The sequence below is a fragment of the Mus musculus genome, chromosome 17 (assembly GCF_000001635.26).
Source record: "Mus musculus strain C57BL/6J chromosome 17, GRCm38.p6 C57BL/6J".
Lineage (NCBI taxonomy): Eukaryota > Metazoa > Chordata > Mammalia > Rodentia > Muridae > Mus > Mus musculus.
The window spans coordinates 33,523,108-33,549,715 of record NC_000083.6 but is presented as its reverse complement, the minus strand read 5'-3'; the positions used below and the strand labels follow the sequence as shown (position 1 = coordinate 33,549,715).

The following is a 26,608-nucleotide window of genomic DNA, read 5'->3' as shown; positions in this document are numbered from 1 at the left end:
CTTCAGTGACCCACTCACTTTCCACCCTCCTATGAGCACTCACCCTGATTGCAGAGAACACTCTCACCCAGCCCTGGGCCACCTGGCCCCCACGGAGGACACTTACTCTGGTGGACATGGTTCTGTGTTGCAGGCACGCTGCCTCTTGGGCAATTTACTGTGGCCACTACAGTAGTGTGGGGCCACTGCTGAGCTGTCCAGCTGATTTCGGCACTCCACTACTTGGACCTGGCTGCCTGGGGGAAGGGAGAAGCAGTCTCAGCCCTGGCTAGTCCAGAGAAGCTCAGGTTGGCTGCAGTGCTCATCCCTGGCCCACACCCGGGGCCTCACCGCCTGCACACTGGGCTGAGCATTTGGTCCAGGGGGCATAGTGCCAGGAGTAGGGAGGCAGTGCATCCCGGGCAATGGGTGCATTGAAGCGGTAGTGGAGAGCAGGCAACTCTGCCTGGGCCAGCACCTAGAAGTACAGGGAACAATAGCTGAAGGTGTCACAAAATTCCCACCCCCATAGGATACTCAGCTCCTTCTGTACTTTGCCCCCAGCCTCATTGTTACCATGATGATGAGAGATGCATTAATGGGTCCCAGGGCTTCCAGGCTCTGTGCCTGGTCCGGCCCCTGCCGTAGATGAAATGTGGTTCCAGCCAGGGGAAGGCGGTGAGGTTGGGGGGTCCCAGGTAGCCCCTCCAGTAGCAGAGACTCTTGGTCCCCCTTTAGGGCTAGGTTAAAGCACAGGGGTCAGAACTGAAGTCATTCTGTCTGTCCCCCAACTCCCATGGAATCACAATCCTTACCCCTCTGTCTTTGCTTACCCAGGTGACTCAGGGACAGGTTCAGATCTTGGATGAAAATGTGGACCGAGCCTTTGGGGATCCAGACGACGTCCTCATACCCTGGGTGGTGGAATCCAGCTGTCACCCTCTATATCCTCCTATGTCCCTCATCCTTCACACCTGATGACTGCAGCTAGCTATTCCATGCTACATGCTTAGAGAGATATAGCACTACAAACTCATTTGGACCTTATAAAGTAAATGGACCATCACTCTCATTTTCTGTCTCTCTGTGTCTCTCTCTCACCCTCCCCCAACACAAATGCACACACACACAAACACACACACACACAGAGGCGGGAGAGAGAGAGAGAGAGAGAGAGAGAGAGAGAGAATGAATAGGTAGAGGACAATTTTTAGGATTCTTTTTTCTCCTTCCACCTGGAGATCAAACAAGTTCTTATACTTGCACTTTACTGACTATGGTGTTTTGAATATGCTTGGCCCTGGGAATGGCACTATTTGGAAGTGTGGCCTTGTTGGAGTAGGTGTGGCCTTGCTAGAGAAAGTGTGTCACTGTGGGCGTGGGCTTAAAGACCCTCATCCTAACTGACTGGAAGCTAGTCTTCTGTTTGCCTTTGGAACAAGTTGAACAACTCTCAGCTCGTCCATCACCATGCCTGACTGGATGCTTCCATGTTCCCACCTTGACGATAATGGACTGAACCTCTGAACCTGTAAGTCAGCCCCAATTAAATGTTGTCCTTTATAAGAATTGCCTTGGTCACGGTGTCTGTTTACAGCAGTAAAACCCTAAGATACTGACTGGACTATCTACTTATCTCATTGTGTTCATCTCACAGATTATAAAACCAAGGGCCAGAAAAGCTAGGTAGCTCACCAGGGGTTCACAGATAAGAAGTGGCTAGATACAATCTGAACCCAACGTTGGCTGCCTTGTATAATAGGTGGATCTAATTCTTCCTGAGCAGTGAGGTTGGGCTAAGGCAGAGGGAAAAGGTTACCATGGAAGTCAAAATCCATACAGGTGACATTTTGAGATCTGAGTGTCAGACTGGGTCTTTCATGGGGCACTACTATTGACTGCCTAGCTGTGACCACTACATTTTTGCTCACCCATGTTCTCAAGATTCTTAGCCTCTATGTCTGGACTCCCGCATTGTCCTGTGTGGGACTCTGCAATCTCATTCCTATTGGGCTGTCCTAGTCTAGTCCATATCATACCACCAGGGTGCTGTGGACATTCCAGGGGTTGGGATCAGGTACTCTTAGGCCTAAGAATGCCTTAGTCTTTCATCTCTCTTTCCTTGTTCTCTTATTACTCCAATGTCCTTTGACATCTTTACCCTGTCTCCTAGCCCAACGTCTTTTTTGTTTCTCCCAACATTTCTCCTTACAGACTAGCCTATCCCAGTCACCTGGATGTTTACATGGACTCTTCCCTAGTGCACATCCCAGAATCATGAATGACAGACACCCTATCCTCTAACTTCTAAATCTAACTTTTTTCTATCTTCTATCTTTGCTTGTATGTGTTATGGGTTTTTAGGTACATGTATGTGTGCCTGTGGAGCTTAGAGCTCAGCCTCAGGAACGGTTTCCTCAGGAGCCATATACTTTTTTTCTCTTTCTCTTCTCTTGTCTTCTCTTCTCCCCTCTCTTTCTTTCTTTTTAAAGATTTATTAATTTTATTTACATAAGTATTCTGCAGCTGTCTTCAGACACACACTAGAAGAGGGCATCTGGTCCCATTACAGATGGTTGTGAGCCCCCATGTGGTTGCTGGGAATTGAACTCAGGACCTCTGGAAGAGCAGTCAGTGTTCTTAACCTCTGAGCCATCTCTCCAGCCCCCTATACTTTCTCTTTTAACCTTAACATTTAAAAATTAGTTATGTAAAAAATGAAGTCCTAGACTTAACTCTTGCTTTCAATTTTTTCCCCCTGGAGTAGTGGCAGATGTCTTTAATATCAGCACTCAGGAAGCAGAGGTAGGTGGGTCTCTATGAGTTCTAGGCCAGTCAGGTCTACATTAGTTCCAGGACAGTGAGAGCTACACAATGAGACGCTATTTGTGTGTGTGTATGTGTATAGATCAGGATCACACACACACCAGGAGCTAGTTCTCCACCTTAGGTTCTGGAATTCGTCAGGCTGTGAGGTAAGTAAGTACTTTTACTCGATGTTTTAGTCTGTCTGTCTGTCTGTCTGTCTGTCTGTCTGTCTCTCTTTCTTTCTTCCTTCCTTTTTCCTTTTTTTTTTCCTCTTCAAGTCATGGTTTCTCTGTGTAGTCCTGGAACTCACTCTGTCTACAGACCAGACTGACCTCGAACTCAGTGATCAATTTGTGTCTGCCTCCCAGATGCCGAGATTAAAGTTGTGTGCCACCACTGCCCAGGGCAGATGTTCTAGTCTTAAACCAACCAATCAACCAAGCAAACCATCCCTAATCTAACCCTGCCTGGAGAATAACACAGACATTCTGCAACTCACTCTTTGTGGTTTCTGCCAATAATGCTTCCAGCTTCATCCTTCTAGAACCCTATCCCATCCCCTATTCCCTCAGCGCTCTCTTTCTCAACCCAAGCTGAAAAGGGTGTTCTGAATGTCTTCTTAGTTCTCTGATAGTAAGACCTCCACTAGTACAGAGAGTTTCCCAGCCCCTTAGACTCATAGGTTAGAAAATGACCTTGTGCCCATCCCAAGGATGATGGAGGGGAGATGTACAGTCCCAACTCATGAATTTCTATATGCTAGATCCCAAGTCAGTAGCTAAGGCCCTTCCTTCCTAATTATGATTGTGATTGGATAACATTGATTGTCAACTTCACAGGATCTAGAATCACCTTGGAGACGAGTCTCTGGGCATGTTTATGTGTGCTTTTTAAAATTAGGTTAACTGAAGTGGGAGATCTACCCTAAATGGGGTAGAGAACCAGACTGCACAAAAAGGGGAAAAAGCTAAGCACCATGATGCACTGTGCAAGATAAACACATGTGTGTGCACACATTTCACACACACACACACACACACACACACACACACACACACACACTCACTTCTGGTGAGGTATTTTGTCTCAACAAGAAAATTAAGAACAATTTTGTACTCCCTGGATATTTGGGGGCTCCCAAGACCCTTACTATAATTCAGATCCCACAGGATCCCCACATCTAAAGAGTTATTGGTTTTGGCTACTATAGTGAGACTAACCCTGATCAAGTCACAAGAGGCTTGCAGAGGGAAGGATTCTTACCAGTTCCTGGCAAAGCTGGGCTAAAGACACCTTCAATGGTCTCACAGGCACTGCCATCACCCCCACACACACGGCATTTGTCCTCTCGGAGATCAGAACCCAGGACCCTGTCACAGCCTACATGCTGCATAGGAAGATAATGGTTGTGTTGATGGTGTCATGGAGATGTCTCCTCCTTATAATCTTCTCCCCGACCTCATTTTCTTCCTCCCTGGGAGTCTCCTCTACCTTGCACTCGCCGCTGACACAAATGTCCACCGTGTCAGGGCGGCAGGGTGTTCCATCCACCACAGCTGCTGCTCGCTCCGTATAAAAGTTGAAGCCTTCTGCTAGGCAAGTCAGCGAACAGGCCTTCACACCCCCTGGGGGGGCATGGCCCCATCAGACTTGGAGCCAGGTCACCCTGGAACTCCCTGCCTGAGGGGACAAAAGCCACAGACCCCAAACTCCATGGTCAGAGGGAACAGCGAAGTTTCCCTACATATAAAGTACCATTGAGTTCTATCAAGGACAACTATCGCCTTGGGCAGAGGATAAGGGCTCCATGAGCCTGTAAGCCAGCTGCTGTTGTACCCAACGGTGCCACAGCCTCTGCGAGGTTCACTTACCTCCTCGGTATGTCTTCCACGTGTAGAATTTTCCGCGGAAAGGGACACTGTCAAATTCAGAGCACTGCATTTCTCTGAAGTCCTGGGAGCCAGGTGGACAGTCCTGGGGCAGGTAAGAAGAAATTAGGGCAGAGAACTGTTGTTTTGAGTGGCATGAGTGAGTCGAGTGAGTGAGGAAGGCTAGAGGCAGGAGTCCAGGTGAGGGTGGATGGTGTCCACTCTAGCTATGAAGGTGCATGTTTTGTGACCGTGTTTGTGTTTGTATTCTTGTTTGGGTGCTGGCATTGAAGCACTTTAAAAACCATCTTCCCAGCCCCTGTGTACTTATTTTTGAGACAGGCTCTTACTGTACATAAGCCAAGTTGGCCTCAAACTTGTAAGCCTCCTGCCTCAGCCAAGTGCACACAGGTGTATACCACCATACCTGGCTTATGATGTGTGAACTGGGTAATATTAAGTAAGGCTGAGCTGGAAGTAGATACCTGAGTCCTGAGTTCAAACTTTTCTTGAGAGAGGAGGTAGAAGATTGAGCTGGTTTTGGGGAAAAGACTTGAGTTTTTTTTTTTAATGTGAGGGGCATAGAAATGCTCTGATAATCCCTATATAAGGGACCTCAAAGGCTACTGCTCATTCCCAGAGCAGCTTTTCCTGGCTTCTGAGCATCCCTTCTTCTGGCTTGTTGGCCTCCACACCTAAACATCTTCATGATGGAGCCATCTCCAGGCAAAGGGAACTCCAACATTTAAAGAGGAAGCAGTAGGAAGCTCCAGAGGGCAATGCACTCAATATGGACTTCAAAGGACAGTGGAGACCCCACGGGAGATGCTGGGTTGGCAAGAGCAAGCTCAATCAGGCTTTGGTGGGTGGCAATAAGTAGGGGCGGGGTTCTGAGGGTAACTGAGCTGTGAAGAGTGAAGACATTAAACTGTATTTGGAGTGGGGTAGGGGGAGCGAGGGCAATTATTTTAAGGGAGCTTATTTCTGTAGTGAAACAGTTTGAAAACTAGATGACAAGGGAAGTGCTGGAGTGGAGGGAGGGTGATATACAGACAGGAAGGGCAAAGAAGGGTGGCTGGGGCAGGACCATGGGGAGTTTGGAGAAAGGTTCCTTGGATAACTCACATTGGTGTTGCAGGACCGGTGCCTTCGTCTCTCGCCCAGACAGTACTTGCCCCCAATGGTTGGCCTGGAAGGAGCAGGGGACAATGGAGAGATGAGGCAGTGGTGAGGAGGTTGAGGGTTGCCTCACTTTTGGGAGAGTGTCTCAAGGGCTGACCTGGGACTGTCGCAGTGACGGCTAGAAGATGACACACCACCGCCACATGACCTGCTGCAGTCACCCCATGGAGTCCAAGGGCCCCAGGCCCCGTCTACACCCTCTGGCCGAGAGCCAAAGGGGACACAGACTCGTTTGTAGCACCACTGAGTGAGGGATGAGAGAGGGAAAGGGGAAGAGGATGAAAGGGATGAGTGTGACTTTACAGAGCTCTGGGTCCAATGCTTCTTTTCTGTCCACCATCCCCCAAATTACAGGTGCAGTCCACTCTGAAATGGGGAGGTGTGACATGAGGAAAGGTTGTATCCGGAGGCAGGGAGTCCGATATACTGCATCACAGCTTGGATCCAGATGCATGGCCAAGGAGCTAACATTGTTCAAGACATGGCTGTGAAAGGTGTGACTTGAGATGCCAGGGGCTCTGGGCTCAGGCAGAGAAGGCAGGGCACAGGCGAAAGGTCTTGGCTGGTGCTTACCCCTTTGTCGATAGTGTGTGTTTGGCACAGTGTTCCCTCAGCAGCTGGGATGCTATTGGTGATGCACCGATTGCTCTTGCTCAGACACCACAGTTCACTGCAGACCTCCTGCATAATGGAAGAGACCTCTCAGGTTCACTGTCATCCCACAGACATGCCTTGGGGGACCCAGCACCTTCCTGGGTCCTAACAATCCCCCTTTGGGATCATGGCCTGATACTTCTTTTTTGTCAGTATGTATGGAACATTTATACTTGCTATAAAAATTTCTTTGAGCATTGTGACACTTATTTTGGTGCAAGAAAAACCATGATGTGGAAAGATAATGTCCTTCTAGGATATAAAGATGGCTCAACAGGTAAAGGCACTGCTGCCAAGCCTGAAGACCCAAATTCAAGCCCTAGGATCGACATGGTGAATGGAGGGAATGACTCCTGAAATGGTCCTTTGACTTCAATACATGTTGGAGAATAAACACGCCCAAAATAAGTAAGTGTAATTTTACAGAAAAAAAACCAAAAAAACCCAAAACCAACCCATTGACATTAGCTAGGTGTCACACCACTCGCAGCCTAGTCTAACCCAGATCTTTGACTTCAGGTTCTTCCCAAATCTGGGACCTATTATGGAAGACAGCAAGGATTTTCACTTTGGGGGGCGGCAGTAAAGCAACACAGGAGAGAACAATTTGAAAAGTCAGGGCTGGAATTTCATTTGTAGTTTTTTTCAGCTGTGAGAATGTGTGGCAGATTCAAGACTACGTAGGATCTGGCTGAATTTGTGTGGCTGTTCCTCTATTTCCTTTGAGTCCTGCTTGGGCTGGATCAGGTCATTTATTTGTTGCACAAAACTGAAGCAGTCCCCGAAAGCTGTTTTTGATTATTCAGCTCAAGGTTAGTATCCCTGGAGAGAAGTTTGACCAGGCTTAGGCATGGCGGGTGAAATTTCACATTCTAGCCTACCTCCTACCCCACCCTCTCAGAATTGTTCCAAGGATTCACCTGTAATCCTCTTTGAACAAAACCTTTCCAAGCAAATCTCTTGAGTTCCAGGCTGACGAGAGACTTGGATTTGAAGGTCTGGATTTGAACTAAGCAATGGCTATAGGAAGGCACCCTAGGGTCAGCTCAAGAAATACCTGCACACACATTTCAAAAACACTCCTTAAACGACAGCTCTCTCTAGAAGAGTATCTGATTTCTGGCCCTCACAGGGACATGCCACGTTTTCTGTCTTCACCTGACTTATATTTTCATGGCCACTTATAAAAATATGAAACCATTTCAGCTTCAACCCCATTTCTAACACCCCTTAAGATGTATTTATTCTAGCCCTGATTTTGACCTTTGCTTCACAAGGAGACACTGTCATAGATGTAATAATTCCTGGGCTACTCTATCATATATGTAATAATTCCTGGGCTACTCTATCATATATGTAATAATTCCTGGGCTACTCTATCATATATGTAATAATTCCTGGGCTACTCTATCATATATGTAATAATTCCTGGGCTACTCTAGATTTCAACTTTGTACTGACTTGGAATTCACAGCCCTTAACTAGGCCTGTTTTTCCATTTGTAAGTCAACCAGTTCAACACCTGTTTTCTGACAATGTCAATGAGACGGCTTATACAAATGTCCTCTCATTGGATAACAATGGACACAGATAGTGCTGGACCAGGAATTAAGCTCACCACATATTAACCAATTATTCTTATTCTATCCCAGGTAGCCTCCATCAGACTCTGTAGCAAAGGATGACTTTGAACTCCTGACCTTCCATCTCAAGTGCTTAGATAGAGCCCAGACTTTATACATGCTAGGCAAACACAGTACCGACTCAGCCCAGCTCCTATCCACCCATGCCCACATGAAAAATATTCATATGCATAAAAATCTAAGTGCCATTCAACAAACAAACAAAGCCAGATATGCGATGCCACTTGTTTGTATATTCTCACATCGAAGAGGTAGAGACAGGTTGGTTCCTGGCCAATGAAAAACCTCGTTTCAAAAAGTAATGACACAAGTAAACAAACGGTTCCGTTTAACACATCGCCAGTCTCAGATCAAGCTTGCGATTCGGACAGTTGCTCTCCTCAATATCCTTTTGTAAAATATGAAGTCAAAGAGTGGTCCAGGTGTGGGGTGTTGGTGTAGAGCGATAGGCTAGCAGTCAACAGCACATGCTGCTTATTTTGAGGATCAGTTTGGATCCCAGCTCACAAACACCAGCCACTCCAGCTCTGAGGGATCTGATGCTGCTCGCCTAGCTAGCCAGCCCCCAGTCACTTGTCTATAGACACACAGGCACACAAACACATAAAGAATACAACGACATCTAAAGGAGATAGGGAGATAGAGGCAAATCTAGCTATGCTGACAAGATGGCTCAGTAGGTAAAACCACCCTGATGACACTCGAGTTTGAGTCTTAGAACCTCTGGTAGGAGATCTGACTTCCAAAGGCAATGCTTTGGCTTCCACATGTATGTATGGCTTCCACATGTATGTATGGCTTCCACATAACGCATAAAGGAAAAATTCAACACTGAAGCAAAATGCTGACTTAAACTACTATCATCCTTGTTAAGTTCCAAGACACAGACGACATTCACAGGTAGACCCAGAATTCCTTAGAATGTGCTGGGGTGGCCAGCAAAATAAAGGTGGGGTGGGCCAAGAGTAAAAATGTCTGGCAATGGGGCTGGAGAGATGGCTCAGCGGTTAAGAGCACCAACTGCTCTTCCAGAGGTCCTGAGTTGAACTCCCAGCAACCACATGATGGCTCACAGCCATCTGTAATGGCATCTGATGCCCTCTTTCTGCTATGTCTGAGGAGAGCAATGGTGTACTCAAATACATAAAATAAATAAATAAATCTTAAAAAAAAATGTCTGGCAATGCACAGTGGCACAGATCGCTGATCCCAGCAGCAAGTGAATTTCTGAGAGTGTTAGGCTAGCTTGGTCTACATAGCAAATTCCAGGCCACCTAGGACTACATAGTGAGACCCTATCTTAAAAATGAAATAAAGTAAAAATGTCAAAATACTGCTTGCTTCGGGATTTATTTCTTGGTGTTATAGTGAGAAGCGAGGAGCAGATTGATAGCCACCTGGTCTCTTTTGCACCAACCTTGGGAATAGCTGTGCAAACTCAGAGGCTGCCTGTGGAGAGTGTGGAAGACCGCAGCTGGGCTAGGCTTACTAGGGCTAAAGCTGAAGTGGGTCAGAGTGTGATTAAGGAAATGATGGAGCTGGGCAGGAGAGGCGCTAACTGGTTGAACTGTCACCAACACAGGAAGCCAGCAGATCTCTAGCTTCCAGGAGTGGGGAGGGAAAGTTAGGAGTGGGGTCCTCTGCACCCCAACTCACTTCTTTTTCTTCTCTATCTCTTTCTACCTTATTCCCTTGACACAAGGTCTCTCACTGAACAAAGTGCTAGAAGTCCCAGTAGCTTGTCTCTACCCTCCCCCTCCCCCTAGCACTAGGGGTCCTAGGGATTCATGTGGGTGCTTGAATTTTGAACTCAGACATTTCTGTTTATGTAGCAAGTGCTCTTGCACACTGAGGTATTTTCCCAATTACTCAGCTCATATTTTTGAGATGGGGGGTCTCACTTCACATAGCACTGGCAGGCCTGGAATTTGTTATATTATGAAGTCAGACAGGCAGTCTTATTTCAAACTCACAGAGGTCCACTTTCCTCTGCCTCCTGAGTGCTGGGATTAAAGGTGTGAGCCCCGTGCCCCCTCCGCAACACATACAACCCTGCCCTAGCTCACTTATTGATGCCAAGATGGAACTTTTGAGTCTGAACCTCAGGGAAGATAAGGGAGTTGGTCAGAGTCCCTGGAAGGCTCTCTCCGGTTCATTGGCAAGTACAGTAGTAGCCCCATTTCTAGGGAAACTATTTCACCAAGAATCTGCATATGTTGCTCAGAGGTCTTATGTTGCTGCAGCCCACAAGTGGCCTTTAGGGGGCACTCTAATCTAGCCCTCAAATTAGCTGTCCAGACATGTAAGCCATCCCATTATGTGTGTGTGTTTGTGTGTGTGTATACACCCATGTGTACAGGTACTCCAACATGCATGGCACACATGTATGTTGAGGCCAGAAGCCAACAACCTCAGGATAGTTCCTAGGTAGCTATCCTTCTTGTTTTTTGAAACAAGGTTTCTCACCAAATCTGAAATTTACCAAGTAGGCTGGCTGGCCAGTGAGCCCCAGGAATCTACCTACCCCTGCTTCCCCATTGCCCAGTGTTTATAAACATGTGCCACCATGCCAAGCTTATATATGGTTTTGTTGATCATACCTTAGGCTTGCAAAGCAAACCCCTTCCTGACCGAGTGCTTTCCCCAAGCTCAGAACTACATTCTTATTCTCACTCTTTGTTGGTCTGCTTGGTAAGTGGATACGCCACACACTTTGGTCCTCCCATATCCCAATAGGGAGTATGGAGTTCATTTCATCCCTTCCCCTGCTGTCCTGTCCCTCTGTTTCCCTAGAAGGGCTTCCAGTGAAACTTTCCACCCTGTGGCCACCTCCCCTTCTCAGGAAGGAAAGCAGGAAGGCTCTCTCTACCCCGTATTTACACTGACGCGATTTGACTCCATGCTGGAATCGGCACTGCTCATCAGCATCATAGGCCTGGCCGGGAGCCACCGTTGGGTACACGAAGTCCTGTCTAGGAGGCCGGTTATTCAAGCAAAGCCCCAGGCCCGAGCTGTGATTAGAAAACAAAAACAAAAACAAAAAAAACAGCTGTCATGCCAAGGGGCTACACGGTCATGACCTCAAGGTTATACCAGCTAGGTGTGGTGGTGGAGTCAGCTCTCCCAACATATCTGTGCCCCACTTAAGTGGGCGATGTGTCCCATGCTCACTCCAGAAAGCTGGTGATGTAGTCTCGACTACACGATGACCACACGAATGGATTAGTCTTCATGGTAATGTGGGCAGCCATGAGCTTCGCTGGGTCCTGCCCACGGGCCCCACAGCCGTTTCCCACGCCATCGTGATTCATGCCAAATCTGAGGAGAAGAGTATCAGCTCTGCTAAGAACTAAGGGAACCCAACCCAGATCCTCGGATCCTCCCCTATCCTGTGTCCCCTGGCCTCACGTGTGCCCGATCTCATGGGCAATGGTGAAAGCCGTGGCCAGGCCGATATCTTCATTGATACTGCAGCTCCTCTCACGCTCACACATTCCACCCACAGGGGCCAGGCCTGGGAAAGGGGAACGTGGGGTGGGTCAAGGGACCCAAGGCTGTGCAGGCTATCCACCACGGGAGGTCTCACCCCAGGATCAAGGCCACCCTCCATGGTGCCTGGAACCAATGGGACTCAATACCTAGAGTGCCGCAGGGTTTGTTCTTGTAGATGCAGATGTCATAGCTGTGGAAACAGAGGGCAGTGAGAGTGCTGGGTGGCCTCCTTGGCTGATGCCAGAGGCCTCAGTTTTGGCGTAGAAGACAAGGACAGGTGGGAGCACGTGTGCTTGTGTATGAGTGTGCACCTGTGTGAGCGAGCGACAAGGTCTTTTGTAGCTTCCTACTTCCTTCAGTGCTGAGCTTTGACGACTGAGTGTTGCCTAAGCCTTATGCTGTGCCCCTCCTAGAACCAATCAGTTGGTCTTGAGGATGCTGATAGTACATGAATGACTAAGTGATTGAATGGAATAAATGACTTCGTGGTTAGGGCTCAAACGTCCCCTCCCATTTTCAGGCTCTCTGCATTTTCTCCTTGGCTCCTTACAGGCTCCCAACTCCTTCTATCCTCCACAAGCAATTGTTCCCCTTCCTTGGACTCTGATGATCCCTTCTCTGCTTGCTCCATTGGCCTCAGCCTTGGAGTCCTTCCTGCTCCTTACCGTGTGATGAGCACAGCTGTGTCATGGTTTGCCACACCATTCTCTGGGATGGCGTTGCCATGGCCACTGTGGCTCACGATGGATTTCTGCCACTTACAGAAGCTGTCCAGTGACTTCCCGGCATGGTGGGTGATCTCCAGGGTGGGCTGGGGATGGGAAAGTTGAGGTGCGTGGGTGCTCTGCCACTCTGGGACATCAGCCAGCAATGATGTGGATAGAGAGAGGGTGAAACACACCCCAGACCCCTACCTGGTCCTCTGTGAGCAGGATGAGGCGAGTGACCAGGATGTTGACGATGTTTCCCAGACTCGAGTCCTGGAAAAGTTTGGCAACCTGACCTCCAAGAAACAAGAGAGACCGAGTCTTAAGAGGAGCCCAGAACAGTGAAAGACAGAATAGTGGGGTGATGGCTCAACTAGTAAAGGGCTTGCCATTCAAGCATGAGGACCTGAGTTCAATCACCCATTTAAAAACAAACAAACAAAACAAAAACCAGGCACAGGGCACACACTCATCTGTGGCCCCAGCACAGGTGGAACCCTGAATCTACAAGTTCCAGGTTCAGTGAGAGATCCTGTCTCAAAACGAAAGGTAGAGAACAATGAGGGAGGGGCTCACGAAGCATCGCTCCTAGCTGAGGAGCTATTGTTAGTTAATGGTTTCTGGGGGAGGGAGGGGTAGTTTTCTTCAGCGATGTGGCTCTGGTTGATGGTCTCTTCTCCTCCAAGCATTTAGGTTAAAGGAAAACAAACAAAACCCAAAAAATGATCTAGATTTTGTGGCACAATTTTAATCCCAGCACTCAGAGGCAGAGATAGAGAGATTCAGGTCAGCCTAGTCTATAGAGTTTGTTCCAGGCCAGCTAAGGATAGTGAGACCCTGTCTTTAAAAAGAGTACATGAAATTAGATTGGGAGACATAGTAGGGACAATATGGGTGGAAGAGTTGTGGGAGAAAGAGTAGAAGGTGGATATGCTCAAAACACACTGTACACACATATGGAATCCTCAAGGAATAAATAAAAACTATATAAAAAGATGGAGAGCCACCGAGGAAGACAGCAGTGTTAACCTTTGGCTTTCACAACTGCATACACATGCTCCTTGGCCTCAAAACTAAAGAGCAAAAGCAGAGATAGTAGTTTTCTTTAGTAACTACTGGGTGCTGGGTGCTAGGTAAATGTGCTGCCTGTATCATCTCATTATTCTCATTTACACATCAAAGAGCAAGGTGCTGATGCACCGACGGCAGGATGCATGGCTGGTGGTGCCATTGGTGAGACTCTAGTCTTTATTGCTTGCCAGCACATCTCTCTTTGACTGTCCCAACTCAGTTTTTCTCTACTTGTCCTCCAAATCCCATTTTTGTCCCTCCCAAAATGCCCAGTGGCGGCATGAAGGATGTGAATGTGTCCTTACTTCTTTGCCATCTAAAGGTACCAATCTAAGTATCAATACAGAAAGGTGGAAGCAAGAGAGCAAGAGACAATGGAGAAGCAGGCAGGCAAGGAAGAAGTGGCCTAAGGAGAAATGGACCCAGGTTATGGAGAGCAGGCTGTACAGGAATCTTGAGATTCTTGCTTGGGCTATCCCTAACTTACTGGAAATCCCCAGGAAGCCTGGCAAGTTTTAGGAAACTTTAAAAGCCAGAACAAAAAAATATGTGGGGCTGGGGGCTGGAGAGATGGCTCAGCGGTTAAGAGCACTGACTGCTCTTCTGAAGGTCCCGAGTTCGAATCCTAGCAACCACATGGTGGCTCACAACCATCTGATTAGCTACAGTGTACTCATATACATAAAATAAATCTTTAAAAAAAAATGTGGGACTGGGACAGAACACAGAGACAATGCTGTCAGACTGTGTGTCATTTATTACTCTGCTAAACTTCGTCTTAAATTTTTAAAAATTGTGTGTGTGTGTGTGGATTTATAAGACAACTTCTAGTCTAACATGTGGATCCATAGGGCTAGAACTCTGGTTATCACACTTGGTGGCAAGCACCTTTACACCTGGGGCTATCTTGCTGGCCTTTGTCTCCTTTTGCTTCAATGAACAAGAACCCATTCTTCAAACTGTACTATATGCTCTGTGTTCTAACACTACCCTTCATCCTCTGTAGCAGGCAGCATTATAGTTACTATAGATCCTGTTAACAGGAGAGGCACAGGACCTCAATCAAGTTCTAGTACAGGAACTGAGTACAGATAGCATAACGATGTATCCTTAGACTCTGCCGAGCACTGACTAAATATATCAGTCAGTGGGCACACAGATAATTCCAGCACTTGGGAGGTGGATGTAGGAAGCAAACAGGTTCAAGGCTAGTCTCAGTTACATGAAGAATTGAGTCTGGACTTCATGAGACTCTGTTGAAGGAGACAAAGGAGGAGAGAAAGGAGGAAAAGTAAAAGAAAGAAAATATCTTACAAAAATTTGCATGTTGGGGAGACAGTTCAATAGGTTAAATGCTTTCGTAGAGACATGAAAACCTGAGTTTGGATTTCCAGCACACACATCTATAACGGTAGTGCTAAGGGAACAGGGACAAGCCGATTCTTGGAGGGCACCATTGGGCCAGCCAGCCTAGCTAGTTGGTGAGCTACAGGTTCAGTGAGAGACCTTGCCTCAAAAAAATAAGATGCAGGGGCTGACGAGACAATTCAAGTGTTAACAGCATTGGCTGTTCTAGAGTGTCCAATTAGATTCCCAGCACCTACATGGCAGCCCCAAACACCAGTAACTCCATTTCCAGGGGATGTGACCTCTTCTGGTCTCCAAGGGCTCTGCATGCACATGGTGCGCAGACATTGAGGCAAAACACTAACACATACAAAATAATAAATAACTGGAAAAAAGAAAAGATGGAGAGTGACTGATGAAGACACCCAGTGTCAGGCTGGTGAGATGGCTTGGCGGGGAAGAGCACTTACTGCTCTTCTGAAAGTCCTGAGTTCAAGTCCCAGCAACCACATGGTGGCTCACAACCATCTGTAATGAGATCTGATGCCCCCTTCTGTCTTATTATAAATAAGACAGCTACAGTGTACTTATTTATAAAAATAAATAAATCTTTGGGCCGGAGCGAGCAGGGACTCAGTGAGAGGGGCTGACCCGAGCAAGCAGAGGTCCTAAATTCAATTCAGATGAAGGCTCACAACCATCTGTACAGCTACAGTGTGTATTCATTTACATAAAATAAATAAATAAATCTTAAAAAAAAAAAAGAAGACAGCAGTGTTAACCTCTGGCTGTGACATGCATGTACACAGGAACGTGCACACACCTGCACACATATGAATACTTGTATATGCCACATGACATGCACACAAAATTATGTATACTAACCACTCACAGACTTTCCCCCCTGATTACTCTCCCCTAATACCGTCTAAAGCCAATTTAAAGTCTTTGGGAGGATGTGGAGATGTTACACGAAATCCTCTATCATCTAACGTGAGAGATAAATACCTGGAGACGTTGGCATTTATAGGGGTCTTGGAACCAACTGCCACTCCAAAGGGCTGATTTTAAATCTGAATGTGGACCAATGAAGTTATCCGTGTCTTATTTTGTCTGAGATAGGGTCTCACTATGTAGTCCTGAAACTCACTATGTGACCAGGATAGCCTCAAACTCACAGTGATCCTCCTGCCTTTACCTTTCGAGGGTAGGATTAAAGGTATGCCAGTGAGGTTATCTGTACGAATGAATAGGTAGGTGTTTATGTACAAGAGTACCTCATGTATCGATGTGAGCCTGTGAAGGTGTATTGCTGACCTTAACGAGAATCTGCAAGCTGTGTGTTTGAGTGTATGCATGCGCATGTCTATTCTTGGGTATGGCTGTGTGTTGTAGCCAGAAGTAGCAGCTAGTATCTTCTTCAGTTGCTCTCTACCTTGGTTTTCTGATAAGGTCTCTCGCTGAACCTGAAACTTGCTGAAAGGGCAAGGCTGGCCACCCAGCAAACCTGAAGGATTCACCTACCTGTCTTCCTCTTTTAGGTGTTGGGATTACAAGCATGTACCACTATGCCCAGCATTTTTTTAAACGCTTATTTATGTATGTGTGTCTGTGCACACATGCCCTGACATGAAGGGGAGGTCAGAAGTCAGTTTTCTCCGTCTGTGGTGTGAGTCCTAGGAATTAATAAACTCAGATCTTCAGACTTGGCAGCAGGCACTTCGATGTGCTGAGGCATCTCATTGGCTCACTTGCTTTGTTTTGCTTTTTTGTTTCGTTTTGTTTTTTGTTTTTTTTCGAGACAAGGTTTCTCCGTGTAGCCCTGGCTGTCCTGGAACTCACTCTGTAGACCAGGTTGGACTCGAACTCAGAAATCCGCCTGCCTCTGCCTCCCGAATCTGCCTGCCTGTGCCTCCTGAGTGCTGGGATCAAAGGCGTGCGCCACCACTGCCCAGCTTATTTTTAATTTTTAAATGTGGGTTCTTATGCACAAAAAAGCACTTTACTGACTGTGCCATCTCTCCAGCCCCTGCAAGTTTATTTTTATATAAAGAAAACTCTTATGACGTTCCTACCATAAGCTATGCACCATTTCCCTTTTCCTTTGGCTTTTTGTTTGTTTGTTTTGTTTTGTTTTAAGATTTACTGGCCGAATGTGGTGGCATACACCTTTAATCCCAGTACTTGGAAGGTAGAGGCAGGCGGATCTCTGTGAGTTCGAGGCTAGCCTGACCTACATAGAGTTGCAGGACAGCCAAGGCTACACAGAGAAGCTGTCTCGAAAAACAAACCAAAATTATTTTCTTTTTTAATTCCGTGTATGTATGTGTGTATGTATGTGAGTACAAGTGAGCCAAAAGATGGCTGGAACTCCCTAGTACTGAAACTGTTGTGGTTGTGAACTGCTATGTGTGGGCGCTGTGCACTAAATTTGGGTCCTCTATAGTAAGTGCGCTTTACCACTGAGCCTTTCCCACACTCCACCTTCCCATGATCCCTGCCGTCCCCGGCTACTTTGGTTTTTCCATAGCTCAGGCTCACCTTGGATTTGCAATTCTTGCTCAGCCTGCAAAGTGCTGAGATGCTAGGAGCTTGGAGATTCCAGAGTCTTGTGTGTGGTAGGCATGCCACATACATTGACCCACCCGCATTATCTGTTCATTGGGTCTACTTTAGTCTTGAGTGAAGTACTTTGCTCAAGGGCCAGAGTACTTAAGGTTGTGGGTCACAACATGCGGGTCACAACCCCTTTGAGGGGATCACATCAGATATCGTGCTTATCGGATATTTACATTATGATTCATAACTATCAAAATTACAGTTATAAAGTAGTGATGGAATAATGTTATGTTGGGGTCACTACTACATAAGGAACTGAATTAAAGGATCACAGTATTAGGGCGGTTGACTTAAGGGGACAGAGCTGCAATTTAAGCCCAGGCAAGCCACCTCCACTAGAGCATCAGTCCCTAGGCCTTTGGTACAAATATTCTGCCCATCACTCGTGGCTTCAACAAACCTTTTTTTTTATTCTTCCCTTTTCCCAGTTTATTGTTCTGGCCCCTGGTTGCAGATCAGGGGCGAGGGTGTAACACCTCTCCCTTGACATCCTAGAAGCTAGCTACAGGTCCTCAGGACTCCAGGCCTAGGAAGGGGAAGGCACTTACAATGTTCATGATGGCCAACACATACTGCTCCACATCTCTCCGCCCATGGTAGGCCACCATCATCTTGTCGGCTACCACCAGGGTCTCCACATAGCGCTCTCTGCTGACTGATCTCTTCAGGCCCAGCTGGCCTCGCTCAGATTCATTCCCCAGGGGCCTGGCAGGTGGTGGCTTCAGGGTACGTAACCACCATGGACGACCCTTCCACGGTTTCTCATCTGGGAAACAAAGTAGAACCACTGAGCACCTATTGCTGGTAGGTCCCAGAACTGGCTGACACCTGCCATACATAACTCCTGACTGGTGACTCTTCTGCCCAATAGCCTTGGTAGATGACAATTATTCTTGACTTCTTGACCCTTCTTCCTCTACTTTCCAAGTACATTGATGATAGGTTTGTGTTGCCATACATACTTCACATGGCTTTCCTATTCTTTCACTCCCTAAATGGTCTACAGTGACTAGTCCTATTGTAAACATGATTGTATGAACTCACAGCAGTAAAACCCTAAGACAGTGTCCATGCTCTTCAGCTGACTGCCTGAGGTTAACACTGGGTGTCTTCCTTATATTGTTCTCAACCTTATGTATGGAGGTAGGGTCTCACTTAAACCTGGAGCTAACTGATTCATCTAGTCTAGCTATCCAGCTTGTTCCAAGGATGACCTGTTTCTGTCTCCTTAGCCCTGGGATTTCCGGTGGCTTGATATACTTGCCTGGATGCTAGGGGTATGAAGGTATGAACTCTGGTTGGTGCTCATGCTTGCATGGTGAGGACTTTACTCACTAAGCCATCTCCTCAGCCGGACTTTTTTTTTTTTAAAAAAACTTTTATCCTTCTCTCATACATTACATCTTGACCGCAGTTACCCGCCCTTCTACCCAAGGACATCTACCGAATATGGCCTAACAAGATACATACGATAAGACTGGACATAAATCCTCATATCAAGGCTGGACAAGGCAACCAAGTAGGAGGAAATGGATCCTCACTGCATCAGAGTGTGTGTGTGTGTGTGTGTGTGTGTGTGTGTGTGTGTGCGCGCACGCGCGCGCTCGCACACATGTTTTTTAGGGCCTTCTGGAACTTGGGTAAGCACTCTACCACTGAACCCTCTTAGCTCTTGTTGGCATTTTGGCGGCTTAACTACCCAAGTGTCTGCTATGACTACTCTACAGGCTACTTGTGTGATCTGGCAATAATTCTAGGTAAAGAATGGCTTCCCCCCTCCCCCAACACCTATGAACTGCTAGATGGATGACCACAGCAATGATGGATCACTCCTCTGCCTTACAGCACCATCCTCTTAGAATCTGTATTCTTTATGACCCTTGCCTGCAGGTGAATGAAGCTCTTGAATTCAATCACTGTTCTCTCCCAACAGTTTCTTTCTTCATTATACAGTGTCCAGTTGACCTTTGGGGTGCAAAGACTTGGCTGCCTATCTCCGCCTCAAAGAAGCAATGTCATATAACCTCCTTGTCCATCCCCAAAGGCACAGGAGTACCTCTCACTCCACAGGCTGTGTCCAGATGGGGGTGACGCAGAGAGGAACGCTTGTATACTACATGGGGGCCACTCTCTTCTGGGCCACGGTGACCTTTGGGTCCACCTTGCAGGGGTTCAATCAGATACTCTTCATCATCTGCCACAATCAGGCCATGCTGGATGGGGGACAGAAAGCTCGGTTCAGGCTCTGGTATCCTGGACGCTCTCTCTCTGATTCTGTTTCTTCTTTTCCCTTTTTTCCACACTAGAAATCAAAGCTAAGGCCTTCTGCATGCAAGGCAAACAAACACTCTACCACTGAGCTCCTCTTTTGTTTGCTTGTTTTTGTTTTACTGAGGTAGGGTCTTACGTAGTTCAGGGTAGCCTCAAACTCACTGCATAGTTCAGGATGACTCAGCTTCTACGTCACAAGTACTTGGGATTTGGGGCATGTCTCACCCCACATCTGGTTTATATTCTGTCGTGTGTGTGTGTGTGTGTGTGTGTGTGTGTGTGTGTGTGTGTGTATGTGAGGTGGACAAGCCTGAGCACTTGTGCACAAGCCAGAGGAGGACATGGGAGGTCCCCTGTTACTTTCTGCTTTATCTCCTCCAGACTGGATTTCTCACTGAATCTGGGGCTTGCTTGCTTTTTCCTGGTTAGACTAGTTGGCTATCAAGATCGCCAGAATCTTCCTCTCTCCTCCTGTGACCCAGCCCTTCAGTTATAGGTGTGCACAGCCTGGGATCTAAGCAATTTCCTGTGTCTAGACTCTATTAATTAAGCCACCTCCCCAGTCCCAGTCTTAAAAGAAAAGAAAACAAAACATCTAAAACCTTTTAAGTTAAATTACATTTTCTCTCCTTTTCCCTCTCTTCAACCCCTCCTAAATGTTTTAATTCCATATAAGGGTCTTTTTACTACACTTATCTGTGTGTGGATGTGTGTGGGTAGAGCTCAGAGGACAACTTAAGGAAGTTCCTCTCTCTCCTCCATAACCTGGGTCCTGGGGATCAAAGTCAAGGCTTCAGGCTTGATAGCAAGTGCTTTTATCCATTGAGCCATCCGACTGCTAGTGACTTTACGGTGCTATGCTTTTTGTCTACGCTCTTGAGACACATGTCCCATTGCTTTCAGCCTTACATAAGTCTATACATTTTCCTTTAATTACATCTTCTGCTTCTTTACCTACTATGATTGTTACATTGTGTTGATCATGTGTTTTTCTTAACTCCCAGAAGGAAGTGGGTATATCCCCTGCTTCCCAGAATCCTCAGCTCACCAGGCCCCCACAGGTGCTGACGGCCACATGGGAGCTACCAGCCTGGCCCTGCAGGTGGCCAGCGTATAGGCAGTGGGCCCGGGCAGCCCTCTGCCAAGCCAGGCCTTCCCGTGTCCAGTATTCCACCGAGACGTGCCCTGCCAGGAGACGGGGGCTGCGGGTCAGGTTCAGCAGGAAGTGAGTGCTGGGTGCGGCCACCTTGTAGAATAGGCGGGACTCAGTTGTAGCCCCTGCACCCCGACGCTGCCTCCGGAAGGCAGGTGGAGAGAAGGCCAGCATTGCCCCGTTGTGGTCCACTCGAGTTGGGAAGGCAATCTCATAGCTCTCCAAACTGGACAGGAGCTCATCTGTAGGAAAAGGGATAAGAGGGGTGGGTGCCTGCTGCCAAAGCCAGCCATGCCTTACCTATCCTTGAATCCAGGTCACCTAGTGACTATTCAGCCTATACAGTCCCAGCCATGAATTCCCCCAACCCTAGCCCACTGACTTCTCTCTTTCTCAAGACCAACTGGCTTCCTTAGTTTTGCTTGAATTGACACCATTGAATATTTCCTACCTTGAGATCTGAAGGCATGCGTGACCTTGAATGTGAGGCCCAGCCCCAGGGCAAGGGCCCAGCGGAGGATCTGGCAGGCAGAAGCCATAGGGGCTACGTGTCCACATGTCTCTCCCCAGCCCCGGCTGCTGGCAGCCCCTACAGTGCTGCCTCCCCTGTTCACAGTCTGGGCAGCATCACTGGTCCCCTGGGAAGAGAGACTGAGTCAGGAGGGGCCTTGATCCCACTGCTCATCGTAGCCAGTGCCAAGGCCCTTGCCAGACTGAAGGGGTGCCCTGCAAGCCCTTCATGACCAAGGGACTTCTATGAGAAGATTTCTCAACAGTTTTAGTATTTATTCTCATCTTTCACCTCCTCCCTATCATGTCCACACTCAGAAGGGACAAGGACCGGGACAAAAAGCCACCTTCTAGGATCATCTGGGAGTTAGTTCTCTGAACGTGCCTGTCAGAAATAATACTAATTGGGTTTAGTTAGGAGCTGGGAATCCTGGACTGCATGAAAAAAATGAGCTAGTGCCAGTAGGATGGGTTACTGGGTATAGATGCTTGCTACCAAGCCTGATAACAACCTGATTCCAACGCTCTAAACCCACATAGTGATCAGGGAGAACTGTAAGTTGTCCTCTGGTTTCCACATTTGTGCTGTGGAACATGATGAGTGTGTATGAGCCCGGATGCGCACATACACATACACACACACACACACACACACACACACACACAGAAAACCAATAAATGTAATTTTTAAAAAGACAGAGGGAGGGAGCTAGGGTTGGGTTTTTGTCCAGATGTTTCAAGGTCCTCCTGCCTATCTGATTTCTCTAACATAATGAAATGGACCGTACTCCTGGACTATGAGCTAAAATAAGCCCTTTGTCCCCTAAATTACTTTTGTCTAGATATTTTGTCATATGAACAGGAAAATACTAAGACAAACACTAGTGTATTTCATGTTCAGAATAAGTGTCCTCCTAAGAGGGGACTAGAATCAGTCATTCTAGATCATCCTTTGTATAGAGGAGCGGTGATGAAAGTGGACCAGGATTATGCAGCAAACTATGGTAGGAATCAGATCCATTCCGTGGCTAATGGCTGTCCTGGCGGGGGTGGATTGAGAGTAGGTGATCTTCCACTCCCCACACGACAGTGGGTGCTTGCTGTCTTTTATCCTCCTGAAGCTTTGCTCGTGGCAGCGACAGACAGTGTGGAGAAAAGAGGATGTCTCAGATTGTAAACCGTTCTCTAGAGAAACCAGCTGTTTGAAAGACAAAAAATAACCAATCCTGGGGGAACAGAGGGTGTCCCAGGCTAGGGAACTGATACACCTGCCTCTGCCTCCCTAGTGTTGGGATCAAATATGTACCACCATGCCTGGCTTACAGGTACACTGATACCCCCTACATCGTGATCGTACAGTGTCAGCGGCTCTACCTTCACCTTATATTCCTAGCCTTTCCCTTTAATTAAAAAAAAATCCTTTATATTTTGTGTATGGAGGTCAGAGGACAACTTTGAGCTGGCTCTCTCCTTCTACCTCGTGGAGCCAAAGGGCCAACCTCAGGTCATCAGGTTTGGCAGCAGGGTCCTTTATCCACCGAGCCATCTTTATTCTGCTTTCGCTCTCAGATCCTTTCTGCTTCCTAATGTGAGTTAATCCTGCCAGCAGGCCTGTTTCTCAGGCATCTGCCCCAGACTAGTCTGTTGGAGACACTACTTTGGGCTAACCACTCTGCCAACCCCCTTTCCTGCCCTCTGGTCTCCACCCTCCACCTCCTCTTCTGTACAAATCCAAGCCCCCCTTAATCACACAGTCTTGTTTTCATTGCATTCCAGCCAAGTCTGAGAGTCAATCCCCAAACAGGGCAGTTTGGCAGAAGACAGAGAAGCCGGAATTTCTCCAAGATGCTAGCAGAGAAAGTTACATTCCCTACTTCTGCTTGGATCCCTCCAATAACAGGCATCTCTCACACAGATCTTTTGAGGTCTCACAGTTTTGTTCAGCTAGACTGTGTACTCTGGGTTGGGTGGTGGGTTCCTTTCTTCTTCCTCTCAGCCCCCACTTCTGGAGGCCTCACTAGCTAGTATGTTATCTTTCCCACCACTCCTTTTGAGGAGACCTCAACTAAATCTGAAGTTGATTCAGAAGGTTGGAAAGACGGCTCAGTAGTTAAGAAGGATTAATGCTCTTACAGAGGACTTGAGCTTTGCCCCTCCCAGCTCCCATATTAGGCAGATTATGACCACTTATATCCCTGGGTCCAGGGGAATCTGATGCCCTCTTCTGGCCTCTATGGGCACCTCCATAAACATGGTATATATAAACTCATACCAACACATACATGTACACATTAATATAAGCAAATATATATTTAAATATATTTAAAATTTAAAAAGACTGATAATGACTCCCTCTAGCCTTAAATATCCCATTTTCACTCAAGGTAGCAGGGTCTCGATGCAATGGCAGGAGACCCAGCCTCCCAACCTCTGACCTTTCATTCTAATCCTACCAGGCAGGAGTAGAACCTGATTCTGGTGCTTAGCTCCTCCCACCCCACCCCCCACCCCCAAGTCAAGCCATCACAATCTTCTATTCTTGAGTTCCCCCTCCCAATAACTAACTGCACAGGCTACCTAGTGGTTCTGGCTCAGATGGGGTAAAACTGGAGGCAGGGTAAAAGGATTCTACTGGGTGAGTGACTGATGGGGTGGCCACACCTGCCCACAGGGTAACAGCTACTGGTAGGAATGATACCAAGATGGGGCTACAGGAGAGACCACAAACAAGTCAGTAGGTCTGGGGCAGACAAAGCCAATCTGAGGATGAGTTACAATTGAGAGGAGTCGCATGTTTGGCTGGGCACAAGATGACACTATGGGTGTGTATATGTATCTGTCTGTCTCTGTCTCTCCTGTGTGTGTGTGTGTGTGTGTGTGTGTGTGTGTGTGTGTGTGTGTGTGTGTGTGTACCTAGGCTTGGCCCCTGTCCCCCAGGCCCCTCCTCTGGCAGGCTGCAGGGAGGCCACTAGCCTGGGGGAAGGGCACAAGTGCTGGAAGAGGGAAAAGCCTCCCGGGAATGTGTGTGGCTCCATCACATCCTGGGGATCCTATAGGGACCAGCACTCCACACCTAGACTTTTGTAGGCTGTGCGGGAAACCCAGCTAAAGAGGTGGAGGCTTCTCAGTGGAGGACAGAGCTTCTTTGGCCAGGCATAGGCAGCCATCAGCCTGAGGCAGCAGGCTTCCTCCAGGCGCTGCACATCTGGCCTGGCTGCTGTGAGCACACAGACAAAAGGACCAGCCAGAGGGGAGGCCTAAGGGGAGGGGCTGCACAGGTCACCACTCCCATTACCACCAACCAGCTGTTAATTAAAGTGTGTCTCCCCCTGGTAGGGAGGCTCCTTGCTTCAGAGTTCTGTGGCATAGATGACCATCTGAGGGGAAGTAGCAGCCCCAGCTCCACTCTCACAGGCAGACACACAAACAAACACAATCACACTCTATAGGGCAACCCACACTTGAATAGCAGGAAGGCCTGGTTCACTAAACCCAAACACACACAACTACATACCTCCACACCTATGTATACAGAAACACATATTTCCACATGGACACCCAGACAGCCCATAAACCCAGACAAACAGGCCTATGTGCACAGTTACACAGTCCAAGACAAGCCACAAGCCTAGCAGCCTATACACGCTCATTTAACACAGAAAGTTAACACACACACATGCACAAGTTTACACATTCATAGCAGGGGGAACTAAGAAATTCTACAAACTCAGACACATATGCATGCAGGCATTTCCACTAATAACACTCCTGAGAAACGCAAATATTCAGAGACAGACACACTTGGCATTTACATGCACGAGAGGCATTTTTCTTACCCTCACTTAGGCAAACACTCAACACACCTCAACAGTCTGCCCACACAGTCGCTCCCAGATGCTGAAAGCCATAAGGTCATACAATCCGCAGAAGCACAACCATTTGGATACGTGGCTGACCTCGACCCCCGCCCCAAACCTGAGCCAACCCAAACAGGCAGTCTGTATCTGCAACACTTAGGGACATTCGGCACCAACACAGCACTCGCACAACGGGATCCGTCCAGCACATCTTGTCCCCGAGACACACAAAGTCACTTATAATCACTGCATTCCGGTGACTGCGCCGCCCAACTGGGTCCCCAGATCGCCAGTACCTGCGTGCCTGGAGCCTTCGGTCCGCTGTAGACGCACAGACTCACCGCCCGGCGCACAGGAAGGGAGGGAGCAAGCGCCCGGTGGCGTGGCCGGGGGAGGGGGCGCGGGAAGGCACTCACTTCCTGAGCAGCCTGCCAGGGTTATTAAAAAAAAAGAAAAACCAAAAAAAAAAACCCAAACCCCGCCCGCCGCTGCTGCTGCTTCCGCCGCCGCCGCCGCCCAGGGCCTCAGGCTGGACCCAAGCCAAGGACCCCGGAGCCCGGATTACCCCGCCTCGCGAAGGGCGCCCGTGTGGGTGGAGATGCTGAGGAGGAATTTGGGATGGGAGTTGGAGAAGGTTGGGGGGGGGGGTACGGGAGAGGGGAGGCTGGGGGCGGAGATAGAAGAAGGCAGGGGGTGTGAAGGGACAGAGGTGGAGAGTGGGGGAGGAGTGGACGCACACAGTAGGGGGATGGGGGGGAGGACGGAAAGGAGGGGTTAGGCGGGAAATTGTGAGGGAGGAAAGTTTGAATAGAAAGAGGTGGAGGAGATGGGGGTCCTGGAGAAAGGGGCAAAATTGAGTTGGGGGCTAGCGAGGGGGTTGAGACAAGGGGAGAGCCCAGTGCCTTGCCTCCGTTAGCCGAGTCAACAACAGCTGTTATTTATTGAGGGCTGGTCCTTGCTCAAGCAAACATTTATTGGGCGCCTCTCCGTGTGCCAGGCATGGTGCCCGAGGCTGAGTGAATAAATCTGAGTTGGGTCCCAGCCTTCACAAAGCTCCGGTCCGGGGGCTTTGATCTGCTTTGGCTCTGCTTTTGAGTTCACTTGCTTTAACTCTCTAGCAGTGAAGAGGACCTAGTCAGTTCCATTTTACAGATGTGAAAACTAAGTCCAGCCAGGGGGGCGTCATGATCATCTTTGGGACACAGTGTTTAAATCTACGAGGAGTTTGTACATGCAGGAGATGACCAGTGCAGTGGAGCAAAGCTGGGATTCCAACCAGCTTCAATCCAGGCCTGATTGTGGGAGTGTTCTACACCATTACCCCTGGTCTCAGAATTCCAAGATTGGCCCCCACAGTGGGCTTTGGCCTTGGCCTTGACCGACTCTGATTCTAGGTTTTCTTATCCTTAGAAATGGGGTAATGACAGCCTTTGTAGGGAGCAGGGGA

At 48.0% G+C, this 26,608-nt stretch overlaps 1 protein-coding gene across 29 annotated transcripts in view; it reads right to left on the bottom strand.

Moving 5' to 3' along the window:
* The window catches only part of Adamts10 (a disintegrin-like and metallopeptidase (reprolysin type) with thrombospondin type 1 motif, 10), a 30,137-nt gene extending 4,067 nt beyond the window's left edge, over positions 1-26,070 (bottom strand). The window contains exons 1-21 of one of the 29 annotated variants that reach the window (XR_001782065.2): positions 25,458-26,070; positions 21,246-21,432; positions 20,690-21,036; positions 19,427-19,583; positions 17,919-18,136; positions 12,541-12,624; positions 12,292-12,437; positions 11,773-11,816; positions 11,543-11,648; positions 11,306-11,452; positions 11,004-11,145; positions 6,411-6,518; positions 5,935-6,080; positions 5,781-5,844; positions 4,659-4,761; positions 4,279-4,412; positions 4,051-4,174; positions 813-893; positions 556-719; positions 331-457; positions 107-232 (exon numbers count right to left, since the gene is read on the bottom strand). Coding sequence is in view for 23 of the 29 variants with exons in the window: in XM_006524100.4 (XP_006524163.1) it covers positions 107-236; positions 331-457; positions 556-719; positions 813-893; positions 4,051-4,174; positions 4,279-4,412; positions 4,659-4,761; positions 5,781-5,844; positions 5,935-6,080; positions 6,411-6,518; positions 11,004-11,145; positions 11,306-11,452; positions 11,543-11,648; positions 11,773-11,816; positions 12,292-12,437; positions 12,541-12,624; positions 17,919-18,136; positions 19,427-19,583; positions 20,690-21,036; positions 21,246-21,333 (2,660 nt within the window). In the remaining 6 variants the exon portion in view is untranslated. Of the gene's footprint in view, positions 1-106; positions 237-330; positions 458-555; positions 720-812; positions 894-4,050; positions 4,175-4,278; positions 4,413-4,658; positions 4,762-5,780; positions 5,845-5,934; positions 6,081-6,410; positions 6,519-11,003; positions 11,146-11,305; positions 11,649-11,772; positions 12,438-12,540; positions 12,630-17,918; positions 18,137-19,254; positions 19,336-19,426; positions 19,584-20,595; positions 21,039-21,245; positions 21,433-25,457 lie in introns of those variants that run through there. The other 28 variants (XM_017317411.2, XM_006524100.4, NM_001329203.1 and 25 more) reach the window with 28 other exon arrangements.
* Between the last annotated feature and the right edge of the window lie 538 nt (positions 26,071-26,608).